Genomic DNA, 26,622 nt, shown 5'->3' with positions numbered 1-26,622 from the left:
TGACAGGTGAGGACGCCATCTTTATTCTTCTCCTATCAATGGCCAACCCGGTCCCACACTTCATCCACATCTTTGGTGACCTCTGACCTCCTTATGAACTGTTTGTTCTATGATGAAGATCAGCCATGGAGTATATCTGAGGTGTATATCAGGGTGTGCTTCTTCCCCACATGAGAGCTGGGATGTCCAGCAACATTCATCTAGAAGACATTTCCCGCACTCAAGGCACTAATACACCTCCAGGGTTGTGTGGGACCCCTGATGTACAGGTAGACAGGACTTCAGTGTGGAACAATTCCCTCACTCAGGACAGGAAAGTGGCTTCTCCACCATGTGAGATCTCTGATGTCTGGAAAGGTAGGACTTATCTGAAAAACATTTCCCGCACTCAGGACAGGAATACGGCTTCTCCCCTGTGTGAGATCTCTGATGTCTGGAAAGATCCGACTTCTGTGAATAACATTTTCCGCACTCGAGACAGAAATATGGCTTCTCCCCCGTGTGAGATCTCTGATGTCTGTCACAGTTGGACTTCCCTGAAAAACATTTCCCGCACTCAGGACAGGAATACGGCTTCTTTCCCGTGTGAGATCTCTCATGTTTACAAAGATTGGACTTTCCTGAAAAACATTTCCCGCACTCAGGACAGGAATACGGCTTCTCCCCCGTGTGAGATCTCTGATGTTTGCAAAGATTGGACTTCCTAGAAAAACATTTCCCGCACTCAGGACAGCAATACGGCTTCTCACCTGTGTGAGACCTCTGATGTGTGACAAGCAGCGATTTTAATGCAAAACATTTCCCGCACTCAGAACAGGAGTACGGCTTTTCCCCCGAATGGCACATTTGATGTGAGACAAGTTTTGATTTTTGTACAAAACATTTCCCACACTCAGGACAGGAATGCAGCTTCTCCCCCGTGTGCAGTCTCTGATGTCTGTAAAGATTAGACTTCCCTGAAAAACATTTCCCGCACTCAGAACAGAAATAGGGCTTCTCCCCTGTGTGAGATCTTTCATGTTTGCAAAGACTGGACTTCCTAGTAAAACATTTCCCGCACTCCAGACAGGTATATGGCTTCTCACCTGTGTGAGACCTTTGATGTGTGACAAGTAGCGATTTTTGTACAAAACATTTTCCACACTCAGAACAGGAATACGGCTTTTCCCCATTGTGGCACATTTGATGCGAGACAAGTTCTGATTTTTGTACAAAACATTTCCCGCACTCAGGACAGGAATACGGCTTTTCACCTGTGTGATGCCTCTGATGTGTGACAAGTTTTGATTTTTGTATAAAACATTTCCCGCACTCAGAACAGGAATACGGCTTCTCACCTGTGTGCAATCTCTGATGTCTAAAAAGACTGGACTTCAATGTAAAACATTTCCCACACTCAGAACAAGAATACAACTTTTCCCCTGAATGGCACATTTGATGTGAGACAAGTTCTGATTTTTGTACAAAACGTTTCCCGCACTTGGGACAGGTATACGGCTTCTCCCCCGTGTGAGATCTCTGATGTAAGGAAAGATGGGACTTCTTTAAAAAACATTTCCCGCACTCCAGACAGGGATACGGCTTCTCAACTGTGTGAGATCTTTGGTGTTCATGAAGATTGAATTGAAAATGAAAACTCTTCCCGCACTCAGGGCAGGAGAACCTCTTCTCTGTTGGAAGGCTGGCCCAGTCCCGCACAGTCTGAGGTTCCTCAGGATACGAGGAATCTGATGGTCCATCTACACCGGGTGGTGCCGGATGGACATTGGAGGGAGCCGGGTTTTCTCCTGGACTATACTGTGTGATGTCCTCATCTTCTACTTTCCAGTCTGGAGACAAAGTGAGACAATCCTCTGAGGTTTTCCTCATCTCCCGGCCATGGACTAAAATACAAAAACAAAGAGGATTACTAGACAGAAGCCCCACCAGAGGTCAGAGAGTGAGGATGGGGGGAGGGGGACCAAGAGGAAGACTGGACTCATCCTGAAGACCACCATCATTGGGGTATTGGCTCCTCCCCCCATCCTGAAGGCCACCATCATTGGAGTATTGGCACCTCCCCCATCCTGAAGACCACCATCTATGGGTATTGGCTCCTCCCCCATCCTGAAGACCACCATCATTGGGGTATTGGCTCCTTCCCCCATCCTGAAGACCACCATCATTGGGGTATTGGCTCCTGCCCCATCCTGAACACCACCATCATTGGGGTATTGGCTCGTTCCCCATCCAGAAGACCACCATTATTGGGGTATTGGCTCCTCCCCCATCCTGAAGACCATATATAATTTTGGGAAAGACCAATCAGGATGCAAGGCATCAGATGGGCACGGTTTGAGGACATCATCACGTTAGGCAGAGTGTCCACAAGGCACAATGATACCGCGGCTTGGGGAGTCTGCAGGAATTCTGTGTATTCGATGTCGGACTGATTGTATAACTATGTGAGTGTTTTTCTGTTTTATCCATTTAATAAATATAACAGTGAGCACTATGTAGTCTCTTTATCTCTAGGAGCCGGAACTGGATACTTAAAGGGGAGACCCCCTCCACATGTCCCTGATGGATTTAGTGTTGATGACCCACCTGTGCTGATCTCTGTAGGAGTGTCCTCCTCTATAAATGTCCCCGTTATTCCATCCTCCTCCATAGACTGCTGATCATCCCTCACATACGCCTCTTCTTCTGATTTCACCTCAACTTTTATATCTGTCAGATCTTCACCCTAAGCCAAGAGAAGGAGAGAAAATATCATCTCCATCGGACACTTTCATGTTCCAGATACTCCAAACTACTTACCTGATCATGTTGGCTATAGTTGTGACCTTCCTGTGTGGAATCCCGGGAATACAGAGGACGGGGACATCTCTCTGGTGGGTTCCTGTAGCTGGATGACTCCACCATGATGTCCTGGTACAGATCTTTGTGTCCTTCTGGAAACTCTGACTTCTCCATCACCCCATCCTCATCCTCCTCCTCTTTTATCTCTTCTTTAACCTCAACTGTAGACTCTCTCAGGTTTCCACTCTGAATATATAATAAAAATGACATCAATGGTAACAATGCAGATAATGTACAGATCCTAATGATACTATCAGTGATTGTTCCTCATCTATCTGATGATGGTGAGGGATGGTGTGACCTTCCTGTGTGGAATCCCAGGAATACAGAGGACGGGGACATCTCTCTGGTGGGTTCCCATGACTGGATCTATCTACCTGATGATAGTGAGGGATGGTGTGACCTTCCTGTGTGGAATCCCAGGAATACAGAGGACGGGGACATCTCTCTGGTGGGTTCGCATGACTGGATCTATCTACCTGATGATGGTGAGGGATGGTGTGATCTTCCTGTGTGGAATCCCGGGAATACAGAGGACGGGGACATCTCTCTGGTGGGTTCCCATGACTGGATCCATCTACCTGATGATGGATGGTGTGACCTTCCTGTGTGGAATGCCGGGAATACAGAGGATGGGGACATCTCTCTGGTGGGTTCCTGGTATTAGGTGGCTCCATCATATCCTTGTGTCCTTCTGAAAAATCCTCCATCACTCCATACTCCTCATCCTCCTCTTTATACTCTTCTTTAACATCAGTATTATCATCCCCGAGGATTCCACTCTTAAAGATATAATAAAACATTCATTGTAACAAACATGCTGTGTATAAATCACAACTACCAATAATTGTCAATCATCTACCTGATGATGGTGAGGGATGGTGTGACCTTCCTGTGTGGAATCCCGGAAATACAGAGGAAGGAGACATCTCTCTGGTGGGTTCCCATGACTGGATCCATCTACCTGATGATGGTGAGGGATGGTGCGACCTTCCTGTGTGGAATGCCAGGAATACAGAGGACGGGGACATCTCTCTGGTGGGTTCCCATGACTGGATCCATCTACCTGATGATGGTGAAGGATGGTGTGACCTTCCTGTGTGGAATCCTGGGAATACAGAGGACGGGGACATCTCTCTGGTGGGTTCCCATGACTGTATCCATCTGTAGGAAACACACACACTGACTGAATCCATTGTTTCTATGTGTTTATCAGATGATGGGGGATATAGGTGGAGCCTCCGTACTGCTCTCTCCTTTCCAATAAAGTCTCCTCTTACCCGGTGATGTGAGGGACGACTGATTGTCCATCATGATGTCCTTGTAGAGGTTCTTGTGTCCTTCTAAATACTCCCACTCCTCCATGGAGAAATAGACAGTGACACCCTGACACCTTATAGGAACCTGACACACACAATGATACAGTCACCATCCAGACACATCCCTTGTCTGTTACTGGAGAATGTCCCAGAATTCCCGCCACCGCTCACCTCTCCTGTCAGCAGATGGACCATCATGGTGGTCAGTTCCAGGATCTTCTGCTCTTTGTTCCTCTCAGGTATCGGAGAACGAGGGGGAGGCACCATGGTGGGGCTCTGGGTCCTGCTCCATCCTCCTGAGATTTGCTCCCCACTAGACTTCTTCACTACAACATAATCCTACAGATCAGGAGAAAGAGAAATCGATATCAATCATCTGACATCATCTACATGTCTACAAGAAGAACATTGGCTAGACTAGACAAGAGTGATGTCATGTGACCTCCCAGAATCCTCCTCACCTCTCTGGTCAGCAGGTAGATGATCTCCAGGGTGAGGTTTAGTATCTTCTCAGTCATGTGACTCCGGTCCTCCTCCATCCTCAGTCGTGCCGTTGTTTAATCTATACGGGTAAGGGTGATAATTGATAAAGAAGATGTTTATATGAGAATGTTCCGGCCCCGGAAGTGGGGGAATGTTCTGCCCCTGAAGGGGTTAATCTGGGTTCCCACACTATATATGTGTGTATCATCATCTGCTGGAGATAAAAGACGTCACAGTGACTATGGAGAAAGAGGACGGGACGTGACGTCAGAGGAAGAGGACGGTCACGACGATGGAGGAAGAGGACAAACGAGACGGTGGAGGAAAAGGACAAACGAGACGGTGATGGAAGAGGACGGACATGACGATGGAGGTAGGGGACAGACATGACGATGAAGAGGACGGACATGATGGTGGAGGAAGAGGACGGACATGACGATGGAGGAAGACATGACGGGGGGTTACTGGGTGCAAACAGAAAATATGATATTATTACCTTCTCTGCTGCCACTTCCACCAACGTCTCCTCTGTCTCGTATCATAAGAAACTTCCGGTCTTTATCTGAATCATTTCCTGTTTGTATACCATAGAGACTTCCTGTCTGGGTAGAAATTAGATCACCACCTGTTGGAGCTCAGAGGAACTGCAGCCCTGAGAACCGTCTGGTAGTGTGACCCCGGCCTTGTGCTGGGTGTGTATGGACTGTATGTCCTCATAGAGGGGTCACCTCCACTCCCACCAAGGGGGACAGAAATATATGACTGCCTAGTCCAGCCTTTCTCAGCCAGGGTTCCTCCAAAGGGTTCTAGGGGTCATGCTGTAGAATCTTTTCCCCAGCCCCCACCATCCTCTCATGTGGTATACCTTTGGCTATTGGCCTAGAACACGGGGGTCAAACTGGTGGCCCTCCAGTTGTTGCCAAACTACAAGTCCCATGAAGCATTGCAAGATTGACAGTTACAAGCATGACTCCCAAAGGTAGAGGCATGATGGGACTTGTAGTCTCCTACCAGCTGGAGGGCCACCAATTTGACAACCCTGGCCTAGGATTTAACAACAGAACGGCCTGAGTGAGGAACCAATCCCACCCCCGAACCAGCTGCCTGTTGATGGTATGGGATGTGGCAGAACCAGTACAGTCCAGGATCTTTGGCCGGTTGTTGAACTGTTGATCCGGTGAAGTATGAGCCGTTATCACTTTGGACCTGTTTGGGACAGCCATAAGCAACGCGAAGTTCTGAAGCAGCTGAAGTGTTGCAGTACGATCTGCACAAGGATAAACAAGGAAAGTCCTGAATAGGTGCCCACTGCAGTGCCACAATATCTCAGTCCATTGTTTCCACAAAGATGGGGACCGATGAAGTCAATCTCACATCTCTGCAGGCCTCTCGCCCCTCTTAATCAACCCAGTGGATTACATTTGCAATGGCAAATTCATGTTGTTTTCTGCCCCAAATGTCCAGATTGCTTGTGGGCCCAGTTGGCCGAGTTCATCAAGACAGGATCAATCAGCACAACGGCACTTACCTTGGCGATTTCATCTGCCACTCTGTTGTAGTTCTTGAAGTCTTGTACTAGGGGCACATGTATGCCCCACTTTTATGGCACAGGATTGAGCTTCCTTCCAGATGTAGTCCCAGGCTTCCCTGCCTCCCCACCCAACCTTTCCAGAAACCATCCATTCATTGGACTTCCATGTGGGCATCCAAGTTGTCCGTCCTTTAAAGACTGCCCAGCTGTCAGTGTAGATAGCGACATGGGAAGAAGGATCCTCCTGAAGAGTCATTACTATAGCTTTCAGCTCTGCATACTGACTGGACCCCCCAATTCTGGTCTCCTGCAGGACTGGATCCATCGACGCCCAGACGAGGTGACTATAGCTGAACCATCAGTGAACCATGCTGACTCTTTCACGTCTTCTGACAGAGACTCAAGAGGTGGAGCTTCTTGAACGGGGGATTACTGCAGCACAGGAATTTCCTCTGGCTGGGTTCTGGTAAACGTAACAAGCCCTGCCAACTGTTTTGAAATGTCTCTGACATACCCCCTCTTTCTTGAAGGTACCACTTCCATTTCATTAGTGTCTGGTTCTGAGGTACAGTTGCCCTAGTGACCAGTCCATTATCTCTCACTTATCCTGCTATTGGCAATGCAGTACGGATGATGACTGGTTCCTTTCCTGTAATCGTCTCTACATGTTGAAGTGCTGTGTAGGCCCCAAACAGGTACTTCTCTAGGGGCACCTATCTCTTCTGTGCCCCTGTCAGTTGTTTGGACCAAAATCCAAAGGGTAATGCTCTCTGTCCTTTCTTTTCATTTGGTTGCCACAAACTCCAAGATATGGTACCATCCTGCTTCTCTACCTCCAGCTGGAATGGTACTCTTTGTGTCATGGGTCCCAATCCCTGATGCTGCAAAATGGCTTCTTTAGCAGCAAGGAATGTGGTCTGCTGCTCTGAACCCCATGAAAGCTCAGTCTTGTTCCTGGTAACATTGTATATAGGCCTCAGGATCAGTCCAAGATGGGGGATGAACGGTCTCCAGAATGCCACAAATCCAATGAACTTCTGTGCCTCCTTTTTGGTAGTAGGGGGTGAAAGTGCCTGGATATTTTGCACAACTGTCTGTGGAATTTTCCTCTGTGGCCTAGTCCATATCATTCCCAGGAATTTCACCTGTGTGGCAGGTCCTTGAACTTTGTCTCTATTGATAGCCCATCCTCTGTTCTCCATGTGCTGTATCAGCAGGTTCGGTGCTTCAGTCACATCTTCTTTTGTCCCAGAGATCATGATGTCATCGATGTAGTGAGACACAGTGATTTCAGATTCAGTGTGCTTAAATCTCAAGCAATCGGTCCATGACAAATCTTTGGAGAATGAAGGTAGCCTTGTGGAAGGATGGGGACTGGCAGCCATCCCACACAAAGGAAAACTGGTCCATCAAAACTGAGAGGAAAACATTAGCTAGGTCTATCACTGCATGATATTCTCTTGCCTCTTCGGCAATTTTCTCAAAAATGGAGATCATATTAGCTGATGTTAATGGAGGTGCCACTTTGTTTAGACCTCTGTAATCCACAGTCATTCTATACTTCCCATCAGGATTCTTTAAACAGAACACCGGAGACGAGAAAGGACTTACAGTGGTTCTAAGGATCTCTACTCTCAACAGTTCTTGAATAGTCTCCCCAATTTCTTTGTGGCCTCCAGGAAGTCTGTACTGCTTGAGACAGACTGGCTTCTCTGGTGGAGGAATGTAGACAGGGGTCTAAGGATCCCTACTCTCAACAGTTCTTGAATACTGCTTGAGACAGACTGGCTTCTCTGGTGGAGGAATGTAGACAGGGGTCTAAGGATCCCTACTCTCAACAGTTCTTGAATACTGCTTGAGACAGACTGGCTTCTCTGGTGGAGCGATGTCGACAGGGGTCTAAGGATCCCTTCTCTCAACAGTTCTTAAATACTGCTTGAGACAGACTGGCTTCTCTGGTGGAAGAATGTAGACAGGGGTCTAAGGATCGCTACTCTCAACAGTTCTTGACTACTGCTTGAGACAGACTGGCTTCTCTGGTGGAGGAATGTAGACAGGGGTCCATTTCGCATGACCTCTAACCACAGCCATCACCGCCCTAACCAGATATGCTTTATCGGGATATCCAAATGTGAATGTCCCCCAGTCATTGACTGACCTTGAAGTAAATCTACCCCAAGAATATTTTCAGGTAATTCTGATACCAAAACATTTGTCCAAAATCCTGATCCCTTGCCAATAGCCAATTTCACCCATGTCCTAACTGGTGTGGTTTGCCCTCCCAAACCTTCTACATGAATCACTTCTTCTTTGCAGTGGGAAGGATTTCCTTGCAAAAGTGTAACTTCAACTCCACCATCAACTAAAACCATCACGTGTGTAGGAGAAGATGACTTCCCCCACTGTACAGTGACAGGTGAATATGGGAGGTGGACTGTCCTCACAGCTATCACAGGAGACCCACTTTCCCTTCATCAAGGATACGGGACCTCCCAGTCCCTCTCTCCGAGTCTCTCTAACTCCTCCCCAGGATGAAGGGATTTGGGTTTAGGTTCAGTTTCGGGAATTGGTTTGGGGCTAACAAGAGGGGTCTGTTCTGTTTCCTCTAAATCGTGGTTGATGTGATCTTCACTAGGAGTAGTGTTCCTAATCCTGACAGGTTTCCACCTCTTAAGCAATTCTGCATTAGAAGTTCCATCTATCTCATCTTTAGGTACTTCTGCCTTTAATAGGTCCACCCACATTTGCTTCCTAGAGATGACCTGGTTATCTCTTCACCTCGTCTTTACTGCCACATTCTACTGTATTTCTTCTCTGTTCTTTTCCTCCTGTCTGGCCTTGATCCTATCTACTGCCCTGACAGGTTTTGTTTTAGTCTCCTCTAGCTCCCCCAACTGGCTTAAAAGGGTAGTGGCTTCGTGAATCTTGCGGTTTAATCCCAGGCCCCCCCCAACAAGGACAATAAAGGAACCCTGAGATTAAGTGGCACAGATCTCATCAGTTTAGAGCGTATAGCAGCCGTAAAGGGTTCCATATCTGGACCCATCCATTCTGGAAACGTATTTAATCCGGATATACAACCCATCTCATGTAAATCTGGAAATGTCTTCTCCTGTCCTCCACGAGAAGGATCTTCAAAACTATCTCATCTCTCACAGTAAACTCTGGGACTTTTCGCATGGTCTGACGCAATTGTGGATCATGGGTTTACACTCCTGTGATGGGAGTGACTTTGGGTGGGGTGCCCATGGAACACAGCTCACTTTGGAGGGGTGGGGAGACCCCTGTCTCAGTTCCCCATATCCCTCTTATGTGTAAGTCACCCTGTGCCTGTTAGGGGTGCAGGGTGAAATGTCCTAATATTGTGTAGACATATCTGGGAGATAGGTGGGGGTTTTTCATTGTTTACTGCCACGTGGTTGCATCTCATTGTTCTATTGTGTGTCTTGCTTGGGAGCTAACTATTATGGGATGTATGTGTTTGTGTATTGGCTTGGTGGGGGGTGTCTCCAGCAGCCCTCCTGATGGGACTGTCTGCTGGTGTGTGTCTCTTGTTACTGGGTGTGTATTGCCCTGCCCTGTGTGTATATATCTTGTATCTGTGTTAAACTAAAGCAGTCCTGGTTTAATACAAGACTGGTGTCATCTAGTTTTGTATGGTCAGCGGTGGTGTCCGTGGATCTGTGTTCAGAAAGGGAAGCTGGAACCTAACGGAAATACCCTAGTGCAGTCGGGATCTGGTTCCGTTACAACTCCCATAGCCTCTGTTTCCTCGCCTGACAAAACCACACTGTCCGCCCCTTCATCCCACAAACGTAGGAGCCAACTCAGTAGGGGTTCCCCGGGACCTGTTTGAATTGTTTTGACAGCTCATGGAGTTCCGTTTGTGTAAACTCCCTTCTTCAAATTCCACATCTCTGGGGTTGCGGTAATGCACCTCCCCATCTGCCATATCCTCTCTATCATCATCATATATCCTCAAATCATCATCAGAAATATCAAACTCTATCTCCTCATCCTCTCTATCATGTTGCCTCTTCCTATGTTTAGTAATTATTATTATTATACAGGATGGCGTCATGACGTCACAATATATTGTTATACAGGATGGCGTCATGACTTTACAATATATTATTATACAGGATTTATGGCACCAACAGTGTGCTCAGCGCTGTACAATATAACGGGAGACAATACAGCAACAATACAGTTCAATACAAGAGGGTTAGGAGGGCCTAATCCTGGGAGCTTACAATCTAAGAGGTAGGGGCTAGTGGTGCAAAAGGTAGTAACTGTGGGGGATGGACTGGTAGGAAGAGTAGAAGATTCCAGTATTAGCTGAGGGCAGGATAGGCTTCCCTGAAGAGATCGGTTTTCAGAGATCGCCTAAAAGTGAGCAGAGTAGGCGATAGTCTGATAAATTGGGGTACAGAGTTCCAGAGGATGGGGGAGGCTCTGGAGACGAGCATGGGAGGAGGAGACAAGGTAGCTAGAGAGCAGGAGGTCGGATGGTTTGGGTGATATTTGCAGACAAGATTGGTGATGTAATTTGGGGCGGAGTTATAAAATGCTTTATATGTTATTGTTAATGTTTTGAATTTTATGGCAGGAATGGCAGATGCAGAACGGTTAGTAAGGTGGATGAGTCTGGCAGCAGCATTCATGATGGACTGAAGAGGAGATAGCCTGCGATGAGGTCGGCCAATGAGGAGGGAGTTATAATAGTCAAAGCGAGAGATAACCAGGGAGGGAATAAGTTGCTTAGTGGTTTCCGAGGTTAAGAACGGGCGTATATTGGAGACGTTGCGGAGGTTGGAGGTGTTGCAGAGGTTGGAGGTGTTGCGGAGGTTGGCGATGTTGCGGAGATTGCAGATTTTGCGGAGGTTGGAGGTGTTGTGGAGGTTGGAGGTGTTGCGGAGGTTGGAGATGTTGTGAAGGTTGGTAAAGTTGCGGAGATTGGAGATGTTGCGGAGGTGAGGTCTACAAGATTTAGACAGAGATTGGATTTGGGGGTGAAAGGACAGATTGGAGTCTAGGATTACACCTAGTACCCTGGCATGAGGGGAGGGACTGATGATTATGGTCTTGATCTTGATGGAGAAGTCGGGGGAGGGGGCACGGGCTGGGGGGAATACTAAGAGCTCAGTTTTGGAAAGACTGAGTTGGAGGAAATGGAGTGACATCCATGCCGATATGTCGCTTAGTAGGTTAGTAATGCGAGAGGAGACTGAAGGGGTGAGGTGAGGAGACTGAAGGGGCGAGGTGTGGAGCAGACTGAAGGGGCGAGGTGTGGAGGAGACTGAAGGGGTGAGGTGAGGAGGAGACTGAAGGGGTGAGGTGAGGAGGAGACTGAAGGGGCGAGGTGAGGAGACTGAAGGGGCGAGGTGAGGAGACTGAAGGGGCGAGGTGTGGAGGAGACTGAAGGGGCGAGCTGAGGAGGAGACTGAAGGGGCGAGGTGAGGAGGAGACTGAAGGGGCAAGGTGAGCAGGAGACTGAAAGGGCGAGGTGAAGAGTAGACTGAAGGGGCGAGGTGAGGAGACTGAAGAGGCGAGGTGAGGAGGAGGCTGAAAGGGTGAGGTGTGGAGGAGGCTGAGGGGGCGAGGTGTGGAGGAGGCTGAGGGGGCGAGGTGTGGAGGAGGCTGAAGGGGCGAGGTGAGGAGGAGACTGAAGGGGCGAGGTGAGGACACTGAAGGGGCGAGGTTTGGAGGAGACTGAAGGGGCGAGGTGTGGAGGAGGCTGAAGCGGCGAGGTGAGGAGGAGGGTGAAGGGGCGAGGTGAGGAGACTGAAGGGATGAGGTGTGCAGGAGACTGAAGGGGTGAGGTGTGGAGGAGACTGAAGGGGTGAGGTGAGGGGTAGAAAGATAGATTTGTGTGTCATAAGCATAGAGATGGTACTTAAAGCCATGGGAGTTTATCACATGACCAAGGGAGGAGGTGTAGATGGAGAAGAGAAGGGGTCCAAGGACTGAACCTTGAGGGACCCCTACAGAAAGAGGGAGTGGAGAGGAGGAGCCAGTTATAGTAATGAGGGGTCTGGCCAAAATTTTATTTCCCGCTACAAAATCATCATCAGAAATATCAACCTCTATCTCGTCATCCTCACTATCATTGGAGGAGAACATGTCCTCACACTCCCAGTGTAGGGATGTGACAATGGCACGTAGCCTGGCTTTACCATCAGGTTGCCCTTCTTTCTTCCTGAAGGCATTCATTAGAGACTTCATCACCCCAAGTCTTATTCCAGGCAGAAGCATACTTTACAAATTCTATAGGAAGAGGCTCCCACTCATTATTTGTGGCCAAGGTCGTGAGCGGGCATGCCACCTCCTGGTCACCAGAAACCTCTGCAGCCTTGTTTTTCCTAAACAGCTTGTGCAGCATTTTTAGTCCGCACGAGTCACAAAACACACCCCAAAACACACCGCAGAACACGCCACAGGACACACCACAGAACACGCCACAAAACACACCACAGAGCACATCCCAGAACACACCACAGAACACACTGCAGAACATGTCACAGAACACACCACAGAACATGTCCCAGAAAACAGGTCTGCTTCAGTGGAACTTTCACTTCAATCCCGGAAGAGCGCCCAATTGTTTTGCCCGGTGTCCAGTAAAGGTGACTTTGCGTTGTAAGCGAGATCTAGACCTCCGTAGCGTATCGGCGTGACGTAGACCTCCGTTGCGTATCGGTGTGACGTAGACTTCCATAGAAAGTATAGATAGCCAATCCCACATGGGTGTGGTTCCTCTCTACCTTACTACTCTGTCCAAATATACAGGTGATACATTCTCCAATCTGACCTCAAGATGGCGCTGTTGTATCATACATGCCACAGGTCATATAAATTAGAAGGTCAAACTATTGGTAACTATGGCTACAGAACAATAGCCAACTGTCAACTGAAATACAAGAATGGTGCCCAAGGCTGAATCTGACGGAAGTAAACTAACTCCATCCCTGAGCTGTACTGCCTGGAGACCTTTGGTGGATCCTCGAGCTCTGACAGTAAAGCTGTGTGAGGCCAGAAATCTGCTTCTTGATTGGACACAATACGGATCCTTCCTGGTTCTGGAAATCTGACATCACCAATCTGGTATTGGGCAACACGAGGATTAGATATTTCAAAGACGTGGCCAATGGTGGAAATGGCCAAACACCAAATGACGAGGCTCGGGGAACCCTTCCCCAACCCCCCTCTAATGGTGGAAATGGCCAAACACCAAATGACGAGGCTCAGGGAACCCTTCCCCAACCCCCCTCCAATGGTGGAAATGGCCAAACGCCAAATGACAAGGCTCAGGGAACCCTTCCCCAACCCCCCTCCAATGGTGGAAAAGGCCAAACGCCAAATGACGAGGCTCAGGGAAACCTTCCCCAACCCCCCTCCAATGGTAGAATCCTTTGTCCCAGAGACCAGCAGGACCTTCTGGGGCAGGATAAGAATACGTGAGTATAATATCTCCATTATTTGTACAAAACCGCCCCCCCGACGATGAAAACCAAAGGGGTCAAAATACAAACACTTTGCGGGAGGAGCATGACAAATCCTGGCCAGCAATTTCCTATGATCGTCAGCGCCATCTAGTGGCCATAATGAGGTATTTTCCTGAAATAACACCATCTGCCAAAAAATATTGTGATACAGAATTATGGACACTAGGTGGAGCCAATGATCATAGGAAATCGCAGAATATAATCTGGCAAATATTGGTCCTGGTTGGACGAAGGGGCGCCCCGTCCCAACAACTCGTCTTTTATTTTTCATAATCGACCTCCAAGTCTGTAAACCACAAAATTCACTCAGCCAATGACAGGTAAGGATGCCATTTTTATTTGCTTTAATGTGCTTCTTCCCCACATGAGAGCTGGGATGTCCAGCAACATTCATCTAGAAGACATTTCCCACACTCAAGGCACTAATACACCTCCAGGGTTGTGTGGGAATCCAGAAAGACAGGACTTCGGTGAGGAACATTTCTCTCACTCAGGACAGGAACGTGACTTCTCCCCCTTGTGAGATCTCCGATGTCTGGAAAGATGGGACTTCAGTGAAAAACATTTCCCGCACTCAGGACAGGGAAGTAGCTTCTCCCTCGTGTGAGATCTCTGATGTCTGGAAAGATGGGACTTATCCGAAAAACATTTCCCGCACTCCGGACAGGAAAACGGCTTCTCCCCCTTGTGCAGTCTCTGATGATAATGAAGACAGGACTTATCTGAATAACATTTCCCGCACTCAGGACAGGAAAACGGCTTCTCACCCGTGTGAGACCTCTGATGCACAACAAGTAGTGACTTGCGTACAAAACATTTCCCGCACTCGGGACAGGAATGCGGCTTCTCACCTGTGTGCGATCTCTGATGATGATTAAGGTTATACTTATCTGAAAAACATTTCCCGCACTCAGGACAGGAATGTGGCTTCTCACCCGTGTGATACCTCTGATGTTTGTTAAGATGGGACTTTGATGAAAAACATTTTCCGCACTCAAGGCAGGAAAATGGCTTCACCCCCTTGTGAGATCTCTGATGTATGACAAGATCTGATTTCATTGCAAAACATTTCCCGCACTCAGAACAGGAATACGGCTTCTCACCTGTGTGTAGTTTCTGATGTCTATGAAGACTGGCCTTCAATGAAAAACATTTCCCGCACTCAGGACAGGAAAATGGCTTCTCCTGCGTGTGATACCTCTGATGTGTGACAAGTTTTGATTTTATTGCAAAACATTTCCCGCACTCAGAACAAGAATATGGTTTCTCACCTGTGTGCAATCTCTGATGTCTATAAAGATTGGATTTCCCTGAAAAACATTTTCCGCACTCAGGACAGGAATACGGCTTCTCCCCCGTGTGAGACATTTGATGTGTAACCAGTTGTAATTTTTCTACAAAACATTTCCCACACTCAGAACAGGAATACGGCTTCTCACTCATATGCAGTTTCAGATGTCTATAAAGATTGGACTTCCCCGAAAAACATTTCCCGCACTCAGAACAATAGTATGGATTTTCTTCTGTGTGAGATCTCTGATGTATGGAAAGATGGGACTTGTTAAAAAAACATTTCCCGCACTCAGGGCAGAAATGTGACTTCTCTCCAGTGTGAGATCTCTGATGTAGGGAAAGGTAGGACTTCTTTGAAAAACATTTCCCGCACTCAGGACAAGGATACGGCTTCTCCCCCAAGTGAGATCTTTGATGCTCGATAAGATTGAATTGAAAACGGAAACACTTCCCGCACTCAGGACAGGAGTAGTTCTTCCCTGTTGGAAGGCTGGCCCAGTCCCGCACAGTCTGAGGTTCCTCAGGATATGAGGAATCCGATGGTCCATCTACACTGGGTGGTGCCGAATGGACATTGGAGGGAGCCGAGTTTTCTCCTGGACTATACTGTGTGATGTCCTCATCTTCTACTTTCCAGTCTGGAGACAAAGTGAGACAATCCTCTGAGGTTTTCCTCATCTCCCGGCCATGGACTAAAATACAAAGACAAAGAGGATTACTAGACAGGAGCTGATTGGTTCTCCCAAACCAGGACTCCGCCCACATCAGGCAGCTTGGTCTCTGAGGAGCTTACAATTCCACCCTCAAGGGAACTAGGAAATGTCTCCTCTGATCTCCTACCAGGTCATTTCTTTATTCATGGACCTTAGTCAGAGAGTGAGGAAACAACCAGAACTGTCTTTTATGAAAGGATGGATTTAGTGTTCATGACCCACCTGTGCTGATCTCTGTAGGAGTGTCCTCCTCTATAAATGTCCTCGTTATTCCATCCTCCTCCATAGACTGCTGATCATCCCTCACATACGCCTCTTCTTCTTCTGATTTCACCTCAAATTCTATATCGATTGGATCTCCACTCTACATCAAGAGAGAAAATATAATCTCTAAGATACAAGGTAACATGAAAATCCACACATTGTCTCTACAAGTCCATGTTCTAGATTCTCCGTCCCACCAACCTTGTAACAGTGAGGGATGGTGTGATCTTCCTGTGTGGCATCCCAGGAATACAGAGGATGGGGACATCTCTCTGGTGGGTTCCTGGTATTAGGTGGCTCCATCATATCCTTGTGTCCTTCTGAAAGTTCCTCCATCACTCCATACTCCTCATCCTCCTCTTTATACTCTTCTTTGACAACAATATTATAGTCCCCGAGCATTCCACTCTGAATATATAAAAAAAAACCCCATTAATTGTAAGAAGCTACTGTGTATATGGATCATAACTACCAATAATTGTCAATCACCTACCTGATCATGTGCATAGTTGTGATCTTCCTGTGTGGAATACTGGGAATACAGAGGACCGGGACATCTCTCTGGTGGGTTCCTGGTATTAGGTGGTTCCATCATATCCTTGTGTCCTGAAAACTCCTCCATCACTCCATACTCCTCATCCTCCTCTTTGTACTCTTCTTTAACCTCAACTTTAGAATCTCTCATCTCATTGCATCTCTCTGGTGGGTTCCCATGACTGGATCCATCTACCTGATGATGGTGAGGGATGGTGTGACCTTCCTGTGTGGAATCCCGGGAATACAGAGGACGGGGACAACTCTCTGGTGGGTTCCCATGACTGGATCCATCTGTAGGAAACACACACTGACTGAATCCATTGTTTCTATGTGTTTATCAGATGATGGGGGATCTAGGTGGATCCTCCGTACTGCTCTCTCCTTTCCAATAAAGTCTCCTCTTACCCAGTGATGTGAGGGGCGGCTGATTGTCCATCATGACATCCTTGTAGAGGTCCTTGTGTCCTTCTAAATACTCCCACTCCTCCATGGACTGGAATGGCCGGTACGTGTTCTTCAGATGTGTCGCTTTTCCACCAATCACCTTTTTAGTCTTTCCTAATGTAAAAAAACAATTGCTCTATTCTATATATGTGTGTATCATCATCTGCTGGAAATAAAAGACGTCACAGTGACTATGGAGGAAGAGGACGGACGTGACGATGGAGGAAGAGGACGGGCGCGGCGGTGGAGGGAGAGGACGGGCGCGGCGGTGGAGGGAGAGGACGGGCGCGGCGGTGGAGGGAGAGGACCGACGTGACGGTAGAGGACGGACGCGACGGTGGAGGGAGAGGACGGGCGCGGCGGTGGAGGGAGAGGACGGGCGCGGCGGTGGAGGGAGAGGACGGGCGCGGCGGTGGAGGGAGAGGACGGGCGCGGCGGTGGAGGGAGAGGACGGGCGGCGGTGGAGGAAGAGGACGGGCGAGGCGGTGGAGGGAGAGGACGGGCGCGGCGGTGGAGGGAGAGGACCGACGTGACTGTGGAGGGAGAGGACGGACGTGACGATGGAGGAAGAGGACGGACGTGACGATGGAGGAAGAGGACGGACGTGACGGTGGAGGAAGAGGACGGACATGACGGTGGAGGAAGAGAATAGAAATGACGGGGGGGGGGTTACTGGTTGTAAATATAAAATAAGATCTTATTACCTCCTCTGCTGCCACTTCCAGCAATGTCTCCTCTCTACTTCCTCCCGACTCACCTCTTTCTGGGAACTTCCTATTTATACCCGACATCACTTCCTGTCTGTAGCTGACATCACTTTTTGTCTTCCATAGAGACTTCCTGTCTGGGTAGAAGTGAGATCCCCACCTTGTGGAGCTCAGAGGAACTGCAGCCTTGAGAACCGTCTGGTAGTGTGACCCTGCCTTGTGCTGTGTGTCCTCATAGAGGGGTCACCTCCACTCCCACCAAGGGGGACAGAAATATATGACAGCTTGGTCCAGCCTTTCTCAGCCAGGGTTCCTCCAAAGGGTTCTAGGGGTTCCTCCAGCAATGAACAATTTCTGTCTCTCAGTAACAACTGAAAATTCATGTTGGGAGGTTTTAGCTAATCTTCAGAACCAAAATGTAGATAAACGTGAGATAGATGGGATCTGCCTCTTTTGGTCCCAGTCTAAACATCAGAGCTCCCCCTAGCTGCAGCCTGGTGATAACATCACTGGGAGGTCCATTCATTGAGCTGCTCCATACTTCCCGTCTATAAACATCTCCTGACATTTAGGGGGTCTCTATAAAAAATGTGTATAGAAAATTGCTCATTTATAGTGTTTTGTTTTTTTTTACTGCGAAAGTTGGTAAAGAATGAATGCTATTAGGTTATCTGATGCAGAGGTCGAATGTTATCTATTGATTTATTATGGATAATACCACACGTAGAGCTACCCTCATTGTAATTTAGCCGCTTCTTTCCCAAAAACTTGGATGGGGTGTCGGGTGATTTGGAATACTCCAGATTTGCAGGAGGACACTACACTTTGCTAAGCCTCCATGAACAGTCCCTATGCAGGAACAAGTACGGATGGCAGGACTGATGAAGGTAGAAGGCAGTCACAACTGCCACCGGCTCTTCCACCCAAAGGAAACAGTCCCTAGGGTCCTGAGCCCAGGTCAGTACTCACAATGTCCCAGGCACCTTTATTCACTCTCTCCTGCAATTTTCATGGGCATGCGCAACTGCTCAGGCCAATGATCGCAAGCTGGCCGGCACAGTTGAGCGCTGAGTCCATCGATGTGAACGTCTGACGCAATCCACGACTAGGAACTGGATGATCAGCTGGGCACGCGTGAGCCAGTTTCTTGCTTTATACCCTATATATGTTACCTTGAGTGGAGGAGGAGTGAATAAGGTGCGCTGAGCAGAGATCCTTTTCCTAATTATTCACTGGAGTGAAGATCACATCAGCAGATTCACTTGCATGGACTTTATGTTCTCAATTAACACATATATAATTTGATTGGTTTGATGTTTGTATACACACAGTGTGTTTTTAGAGATATTGATAAATAGCACGGGAATTTTTTCTTCTTAAAGAATCACTTCACAATTATTTGTATTTTGTCACTTATTCAAGGTCATGTTTCACCTTTACTTGTGGAATGAGATATTTGTTTGCAATAATCTGTCACTGAGCACTAATGTGTGGGCACGGCTAGTAATATATAATATTTATCTTTATTTAATAGATAGGATTTGACTTATAGTGCTTCACTATTTACAGGTATTTTGTATCATCGCTTATTGGTTTAAGTTAAGGGGCAGCAGCTATAGTTAGGTTTGCGACTTCTGCATTAAGCGCAGGAGGATACTTACTGCCATACATATTCTGACTGCTGATTTGACTTTCCAGCCGAGTTCTAGAGTTCGGGAGGAAATAATCAAACCCTCAGCCTGTGGAACACAGAACAGCCCAAATCAATGAACAGGTGCTCCACCGATTACAGAGGAACCAAAAAGAACTAAATGTGTCTGACGTCCTAGTGCCCTCACTAGGGGGTGCTACACATATTAACTGCTGGATCCCGGGTGTCAAACTGGCGGCCCTCAAGCTGTTGCCAAACGACAAGTCCCATGAGGCATTTCAAAGCATGATTCCCAAAGGCAAAGGCTTGATGGGACTTGTAGCTTCGCAACCGCTGGAGCGCCACCAGTTTGACACCCATGGACTAGATGGTGCTAATTCCAATGTTACTTAGCACCATCTAATGGTGAAAAGCAATATTTTCCATTAAATGTGTGGGTGGGTCTACTCGCGGTGCACATGGGGGTACCTTTCCCATGTGCCTGGACCAGGCGGGGAACGCGTTCATGTGAAAATCAAACATTATGGAAGTTTCCTGGCTTAGAGAAGAGCCGTAACAATGCCTGCAGTAATAAATGTTCCTCGGGGGAGTGTCTTGTTACCGTCATGTATGTTGTAATTTGGTGGGACACCGCTGAGCCCATGTCCTCTTCACCAGTCTAGTGTCCTTCTGCCACCTCGCTCCCAGTGACAGAATGGTGTCCTGCCGTGCACCTAGCATGGACCTCATGTGTGCACTCAACCAACTCCTTCAACTCTCCTGTACCATGCGACCAGGTACATGAGGTCTCCATACCTTGCGCTCGGTCCCAGACGCCTTTGGGGAACCCACCGAAAGAGAGGGAACCAGATCACCAATCCCCTCACTACCGGAGGACCTGTCACCCACGCCAGGCACCATGTCTATGACTGGCTGCTTTGTACTTTTAACTCATTATTGGTTATCCATAGCAACTGCATTCCTCTTCCCGCTGGTCTCACCCAGTAACCTTTAGTAGTGGTATGCTTCACCACCCCATGTGCTTTACTGACCCTGTTCTTCCATACGTCAGGACCTACCATGCACCACCTACATGAGGTCTCCATACCTTGGACTTGGTTTCAGACACCTTTGAGGAACTCACCAATAGGGAGGGAACCAGAACACCAATCCCCTCACTACCGGAGGACCTGTCACCTACACCAGGTACCATGTTTATGACCGGCTGCTTTGTTCTTCACACTAGGTATTGGTTATCCATAGCAACTGCATTCCTCTTCCCGTTGGTCTTGTCCAGTAACCCTTTAGTAGTGGTCTTGCTTCACCCCACCCCATGTGCTTTACTGACCCTGTTCTTCCATATGTCAGGACCCATCATGCACCCCTTTGAATGACTTCAGACCAGGCATAGGACAGTCTGACAACTTTTAATTCTCCATAGAACGAATAACAGATACAGCATTGTCCAATCCCTGTTGTGATGGAACCAACCGGGACGTGGGCATCTGGAGGGGACTGCAGGCTAGCCTACTGACTATGGGCCCTGGCATCTGAGGGGGCTCTCTTCTTTAATGTGTGCCTGGGGGGGGGGGGACCTTTGGATCAGTTTGCTCGGGATTCAAGTCCATGTCTCCCCAAAACACAAAGACTCTGAGAACTGGAGGACCAGGATAGATTTGGGGTCTCTGTGCCCAGACCAGCATTGATTGCTTCACCCCCCCCCCACCCCAGACTCTAAGATGTTGCTATAATCAGCAATCCAACATCATGCTGAGGACTCTCGCTCTAATGTGTTTATTAAGGTGTGATGTGTCTCCTCTCTTCTCCCATTGGGTGCCTCCTAGGTGTGTTGGCAGGTCCTCTTGGAGGCTCCTGCATGATGAGGTTAGACTGGTGTCAGCTTCACCTCATTATCTCATCAGTGTGGGATGTAATATATGTTTTATTGTTCATGTGGGGACTGCCCCTATTTCTGGAGTGTATAAAAACTATTTCTGTTCAATAGACAGTTCCAGTTTGGCATCTAAGCTCGTCTCGTCTAGTTTTGGGTGCAATGCCCAACTCTAATACCTTGGTCCTGTGTCCCAGTGGTGGGGAAGCGGTTCTCTGACGGAATCCCCCAATCTGGGTGACAGGCGTTCCATCACAGCTCTACTAACGGAGGCGGCTGGCCAGGCATACCTTTACAGGTGCTAGTCCAAAGCTGGCGATCCTTACCCCCACTGCTGGAAATGTACCGAACCAGATGCTGACTTCTTGCATATGTTTTGGGACTGTTCTGCAGTGCCGAGTTTTATGGGAAGCAGTTACGAGGTTTGTCTCTGAGTTGACTACAATACTCTTATCGTTGATGGTTGAGATTGGCTTGGTAGGTCAGTTGGCTTTTGGCCTTGCGATCAGAACTCTCCTTGGCCTTCTTTTTTTTGGAAGGAAATCCATAGTGCTGAAGTGGAGGTTGCCAGAGATACCATCACTTGACTTCTGGAAGTTCCTAGTAAATGCCTCCAGCCCCCTATATAAAGCCACCTATGAGTCTCAAGGTTGTCCAGGGACATTCCACAAAGTGTGGCATTTATGGACGGAGTCTGCTACTACAAATGCATCTTTCTAGGCTCCTTAGCCGTAACACTGCATGCAGTAATAAATGTTCCTCGGGGGAGTGTCTTGTTAGCGTCATGTATGTGTTAATTTGGTGGGGCACCGCTGAGCCCATGGCTTGTCCACCAGTCTAGCGTCATTCTGCCACCTCACTCCCAGTGACACCGATATGTTATTGATCAGGTTGGGCTGCTGGTCAAATAGAGTATTTTTGTGGTTCTGGTGCGGTGAGACGGGAGAGTTTTTTGCAGTCTTCCTTTCATTTCCTATGTCTGGGTGACGTGGTAGAGATGATTTAATTGGAATTTCTGGGGGGGGGTTCTGTTTCGAGTGGACAGAGCAGAGGTTTCAGGTTTGGGTTACTGTTAGGTTGTTCCAGTTCTTATCTGCATCCTGTGCCGATGAAGTGGCGGCTTTTGGGATTTCTTGGGATTAAGTCCCGGCTCTTGGGATTTCTTGGGAGTAAGTGCCGACTCTTGGGATTAAGTGCAGGTTCCTGGGATTTCTTCAGATTAAGTTCCGGCTCTTGAGATTTCTTGGGAGTAAGTGCCAGTTCTTGGGATTTCTTGAGATTAAGTGCCAGCTCCTGGGATTAAGTGCCGGCTCTTGGGATTTCTTGGTAGTAAATTCCAGCTCCTGGGATTTCTTGGGATTAAGTTCCGGCTCTTGGGATTTCTTGGTAATAAATTCCAGCTTCTGGGATTTCTTGGGATTAAGTGCCAGGTCTTGGGATTTTTTGGTAGTAAGTTCCGGCTCCTGGGATTTCTTGGGAGTAATGCCTACTCTTGGGATTTCTTGGGAGTAAGATCCGTCAATGGGACACTTTTCCTCCTACCGGCACCGTCAATGGGGCACTGTTCCTCCTACCGCCACCATCAATGGGGCACTGTTCCTCCTACCGCCACCATCAATGGGGCACTATTCCTCCTACCGACACCATCAATTGGGCACTGTTTCTCCTACTGACACCATCAATGGGGCACTATTCCTCCCATTAAAACCAATAGCTGGGCACTGATGTCGGGGCATTTTCCACTCCAACCTTTTGTTTTTCATAATCGACCTCCAAGTCTGTAAACCACAAAATTCACTCAGCCAATGACAGGTAAGGACGCCATTTTTATTTGCTTTAATGTGCTTCTTCCGCACATGAGAGCTGGGATGTCCAGCAACATTCTTCTCGAAGACATTTCCCGCACTCAAGGCACTAATACACCTCCAGGGTTGTGTGAGACCCCTGATGTACAGGAAGACAGGACTTCAGTGAGGAACATTTCCCTCACTCAGGACAGGAACGTGTCTTCTCCCCCGTGTGAGATCTCTGATGCGTGTAAAGATTGGACTTATCTGAAAAACACTTCCCACACTCAGGACAGGAAAATAGCTTCTCCCCCGTGTGCACTCTCTGATGTGCAAGAAGTAGTGACTTGCGAACAAAACATTTTCCGCACTCAGAACAGGAAAACGGCTTTTCCCCCGAGTGACACATCTGGTGCGAGACAAGTTCTGATTTTTGTACAAAACATTTCCCGCACTCAGGACAGGAATGCGGCTTCTCACCTGTGTGCGATCTCTGATGATTATTAAGGTTGGACTTATCTGAAAAACATTTCCCGCACTCAAGACAGGAAAATGGCTTCTCGCCCGTGTGCAATCTCTGATGTTTGGTAAGATGGGACTTCAATGAAAAACATTTCCCGCACTCAAGGCAGGAAAATGGCTTCACCCCCGTGTGGGATCTCTGATGTGTGACAAGATCTGATCTTATTGCAAAACATTTCCCGCACTCAGAACAGGAATACGGCTTCTCACCTGTGTGTAGTTTCTGATGTCTATGAAGACTGGACTTCAATGAAAAACATTTCCCGCACTCAGGACAAGGAAATGGCTTCTCCTTCGTGTGATACCTCTGATGTGTGACAAGTTTTGATTTTATTGCAAAACATTTCCCGCACTCAGAACAGGAATATGGTTTCTCACCTATGTGCAATCTCTGATGTCTATAAAGATTGGACTTCCCTGAAAAACATTTCCCGCACTCAGAACAGGAATATGGTTTCTCCCCTGAGTGCGATAATTGATGCGTAACCAGTTGTAATTTTTGCACAAAACATTTCCCACACTCAGAACAGGAATACGCCTTCTCACTGGTATGCAGTTTCAGATGTCTGTAAAGACTGAACTTCCCCGAAAAACATTTCCCGCACTCAGAACAAGAGTACGGATTTTCTTCTGCATGAGATTTCTGATGTATGGAAAGATGGGATTTTTTCAAAAAACATTTCCCGCAATCAGGGCAGAAATGCGGCTTCTCCCCCGTGTGAGATCTCTGATGTAGGGAAAGATGGGACTTCTTTAAAAAACATTTCCCGCACTCAGAACAAGGATACGGCTTCTCACCTGTGTGAGATCTTCGATGCTCATGAAGATTGAACTGAAAATGAAAACTCTTCCCGCACTCGGGGCAGGAGAACCTCTTGTCTATTGGATGGATGGCCCGGTCCCGCACAGTCTGAGGTTCCTCAGGATACGAGGAATACGATGGTCCATCTACACTGGGTGTTGCCGGATGGACATTGGAGGGAGCTGGGTTTTCTCCTGGACTATACTGTGTGATGTCCTCATCTTCTACTTTCCAGTCTGGAGACAAAGTGAGACAATCCTCAGAGGTTTTCCTCATCTCCCGGCCATGGACTAAAATACAAAGACAAGGAGGATTACTACACAGGAGCTGATTGGTTCCCCCAAACCAGGACTCCGCCCACATCAGGCAGCTTGGTCTCTGAGGAGCTTCCAATTCCACCCTCAAGGGAACTAGGAAATGGGTCAGTGACCAATCAGTGAGCAGTATGGGTGGCGGAATGGATTTAGTGTTCATGACCCACCTGTGCTGATCTCTGTAGGAGTGTCCTCCTCTATAAATGTCCCCGTTATTCCATCCTCCTCCATAGACTGCTGATCATCCCTCACATACACCTCTTCTTCTTCTGATTTCACCTCAAATTCTATATCGATTGGATCTCCACTCTACATCAAGAGAAGGAGAGAAAATATCATCTGTAAGATAGAAGATTTATTATTGTGACATCACATAGAGAATCCGCACATCGTCTCCATGAGTCCATGTTCTAGATTTTCCGTCCCACCAACCTTGTAATAGTGAGGGATGGTGTGACCTTCCTGTGTGGAATCCCGGGAATACAGAGGACGGGGACATCTCTCTGGTGGGTTCCCATGATTGGATCCATCTATCTGATGATGGTGAGGGATGGTGTGACCTTCCTGTGTGGAATCCTGGGAATACAGAGGACGGAGACATCTCTCTGGTGGGTTCCTGGTATTAGGTGGCTCCATCGTATCCTTGTGTCCTTCTGAAAACTCCTCCATCACTCCATACTCCTCATCCTCCTCTTTATACTCTTCTTTAACATCAATATTATCATCCCCGAGGATTCCACTCTGAATATATAATAAAACATTCATTGTAACAAACGTGCTGTGTATAAATCACAACTACCAGAGATTGTTAATCACCTACCTGATGATGGTGAGGGATGGTGTGACCTTCCTGTGTGGAATCCTGGGAATACAGAGGATGGGGACATCTCTCTGGTGGGTTCCTGTAGCTGGATGACTCCTCCATGGTGTCCTGGTACAGATCTTTTTGTCCAGTTGGAAACTCTGACTCCTCCATCCCCCCATCCTCATCATCCTCCTCCTTTATCTCTTCTTTAACCTCAACTTTAGACTCTCTCAGGTTTCCACTCTGAATATATAATAAAATGACATCAATGGTAACAATGCAGATAATGTACAGATCCTAATGATACTATCAGTGATTGTTCCTCACCTACCTGATAATGATGAGGGATGGTGTGACCTTCCTGTGTGGAATCCCGGGAATACAGAGGATGGGGACATCTCTCTGGTGGGTTCTCATGACTGGATCCATCTACCTGATGATGGTGAGGGATGGTGTGACCTTCCTGTGTGGAATCCCGGGAATACAGAGGACGGGGACATCTCTCTGGTGGGTTCCCATGACTGGATCCATCTGTAGGAAACACACACACTGACAGAATCCATTGTTTCTATGTGTTTATCAGATGATGGGGGATCTAGGTGGATCCTCCGTACTGCTCTCTCCTTTCCAATAAAGTCTCCTCTTACCCGGTGATGTGAGGGGCGGCTGATTGTCCATCATGACGTCCTTGTAGAGGTCCTTGTGTCCTTCTAAATACTCCCACTCCTCCATGGACTGGAATGGCCGGTACGTGTTCTTCAGATGTGTCGATTTTCCAACAATGACCTTTTCCCCTTTTTAGTCTTTCCTAATGTAACATATAACTTCTATTAGGTGCGGGGGTTCATGTAGATACATTTGTCTTCATTATACGAACTTTGAATAAGATAAACAAAAATATTCATCTATCACGGTGGAGGAAGAGGACGGACGCGACGGTGGAGGAAGAGGACGGACGCGACGGTGGAGGAAGAGGACGGACGTGACGGTGGAGGAAGAGGACGGACGCGACGGTGGAGGAAGAGGACGGACGCGACGGTGGAGAAAGAGGACAGACGCGATGGTGGAGTAAGAGGATGGGTGTGACGGTGGAGGAAGAGGATAAATATGACGGTGGAGGACGGGGGGGGGGTTACTGGGTGTAAATAGAAAATAAGACCTTATTACCTCCTCTGCTGCCACTTCCAGCAATGTCTCCTCTCTACTTCCTCCTGACTCACTTCCTATTTATACC

The 26,622-nt window shown here is 47.8% G+C and overlaps 2 protein-coding genes across 3 annotated transcripts; both read right to left on the bottom strand.

The window, feature by feature from the left end:
• On the bottom strand, positions 1-24,632 carry LOC149456014 (uncharacterized). Its single transcript, XM_089685546.1, has 7 exons — positions 24,266-24,632; positions 16,892-17,044; positions 16,680-16,777; positions 3,321-3,623; positions 2,800-3,027; positions 2,587-2,725; positions 1-1,883 (listed from the first exon to the last, which is right to left on the bottom strand). Exons 1-7 carry the CDS (start codon positions 24,630-24,632, stop codon positions 301-303), a joined length of 2,871 nt encoding a protein of 956 aa, XP_089541672.1. The 3' UTR covers positions 1-300.
• Positions 24,633-24,739: 107 nt separating this feature from the next.
• On the bottom strand, positions 24,740-26,603 carry LOC149456013 (uncharacterized). 2 transcript variants are annotated; one of them, XM_089685620.1, is made up of 6 exons: positions 26,556-26,603; positions 26,036-26,196; positions 25,720-25,919; positions 25,404-25,631; positions 25,016-25,324; positions 24,740-24,892 (listed from the first exon to the last, which is right to left on the bottom strand). In XM_089685620.1, exons 2-6 carry the CDS (start codon positions 26,118-26,120, stop codon positions 24,740-24,742), a joined length of 975 nt encoding a protein of 324 aa, XP_089541746.1. In that variant the 5' UTR covers positions 26,121-26,196; positions 26,556-26,603. The 2 variants fall into 2 exon arrangements, with proteins under 2 accessions (XP_089541746.1, XP_089541747.1); XM_089685621.1 differs by having other exon boundaries at positions 25,822-25,919.
• Positions 26,604-26,622: the final 19 nt, after the last annotated feature.

This window comes from Staurois parvus, unplaced genomic scaffold (assembly GCF_062004578.1).
Source record: "Staurois parvus isolate SC_StPar_1 unplaced genomic scaffold, SC_StPar_1.0 ptg000380l, whole genome shotgun sequence".
In the NCBI taxonomy this organism is placed as follows: domain Eukaryota; kingdom Metazoa; phylum Chordata; class Amphibia; order Anura; family Ranidae; genus Staurois; species Staurois parvus.
The sequence above is the reverse complement of the archived record's forward strand: the minus strand, read 5'-3'. Positions and strand labels throughout refer to the sequence as shown.

What these genes read in the sequence shown, in the direction of transcription:
- LOC149456013 (XM_089685620.1), bottom strand. Translation starts at nt 26,120, where the DNA reads ATGGAGGAGTGGGAGTATTTAGAAGGACACAAGGACCTCTACAAGGAC. An exon ending in GCCGCCCCTCACATCACCGG is followed by an intron (nt 25,920 to 26,035) that starts GTAAGAGGAGAC and finishes TGTTTCCTACAG; the next exon opens with ATGGATCCAGTCATGGGAAC. An exon ending in CCATCCCTCACCATCATCAG is followed by an intron (nt 25,325 to 25,403) that starts GTAGGTGATTAA and finishes TTATATATTCAG; the next exon opens with AGTGGAATCCTCGGGGATGA.
- LOC149456014 (XM_089685546.1), bottom strand. Translation starts at nt 24,632, where the DNA reads ATGTGGGCGGAGTCCTGGTTTGGGGGAACCAATCAGCTCCTGTGTAGT. An exon ending in CCATCCCTCACCATCATCAG is followed by an intron (nt 3,624 to 16,679) that starts GTAGATGGATCC and finishes TATATCTTTAAG; the next exon opens with AGTGGAATCCTCGGGGATGA. An exon ending in TCCTACAGAGATCAGCACAG is followed by an intron (nt 1,884 to 2,586) that starts GTGGGTCATCAA and finishes TTTGTATTTTAG; the next exon opens with TCCATGGCCGGGAGATGAGG.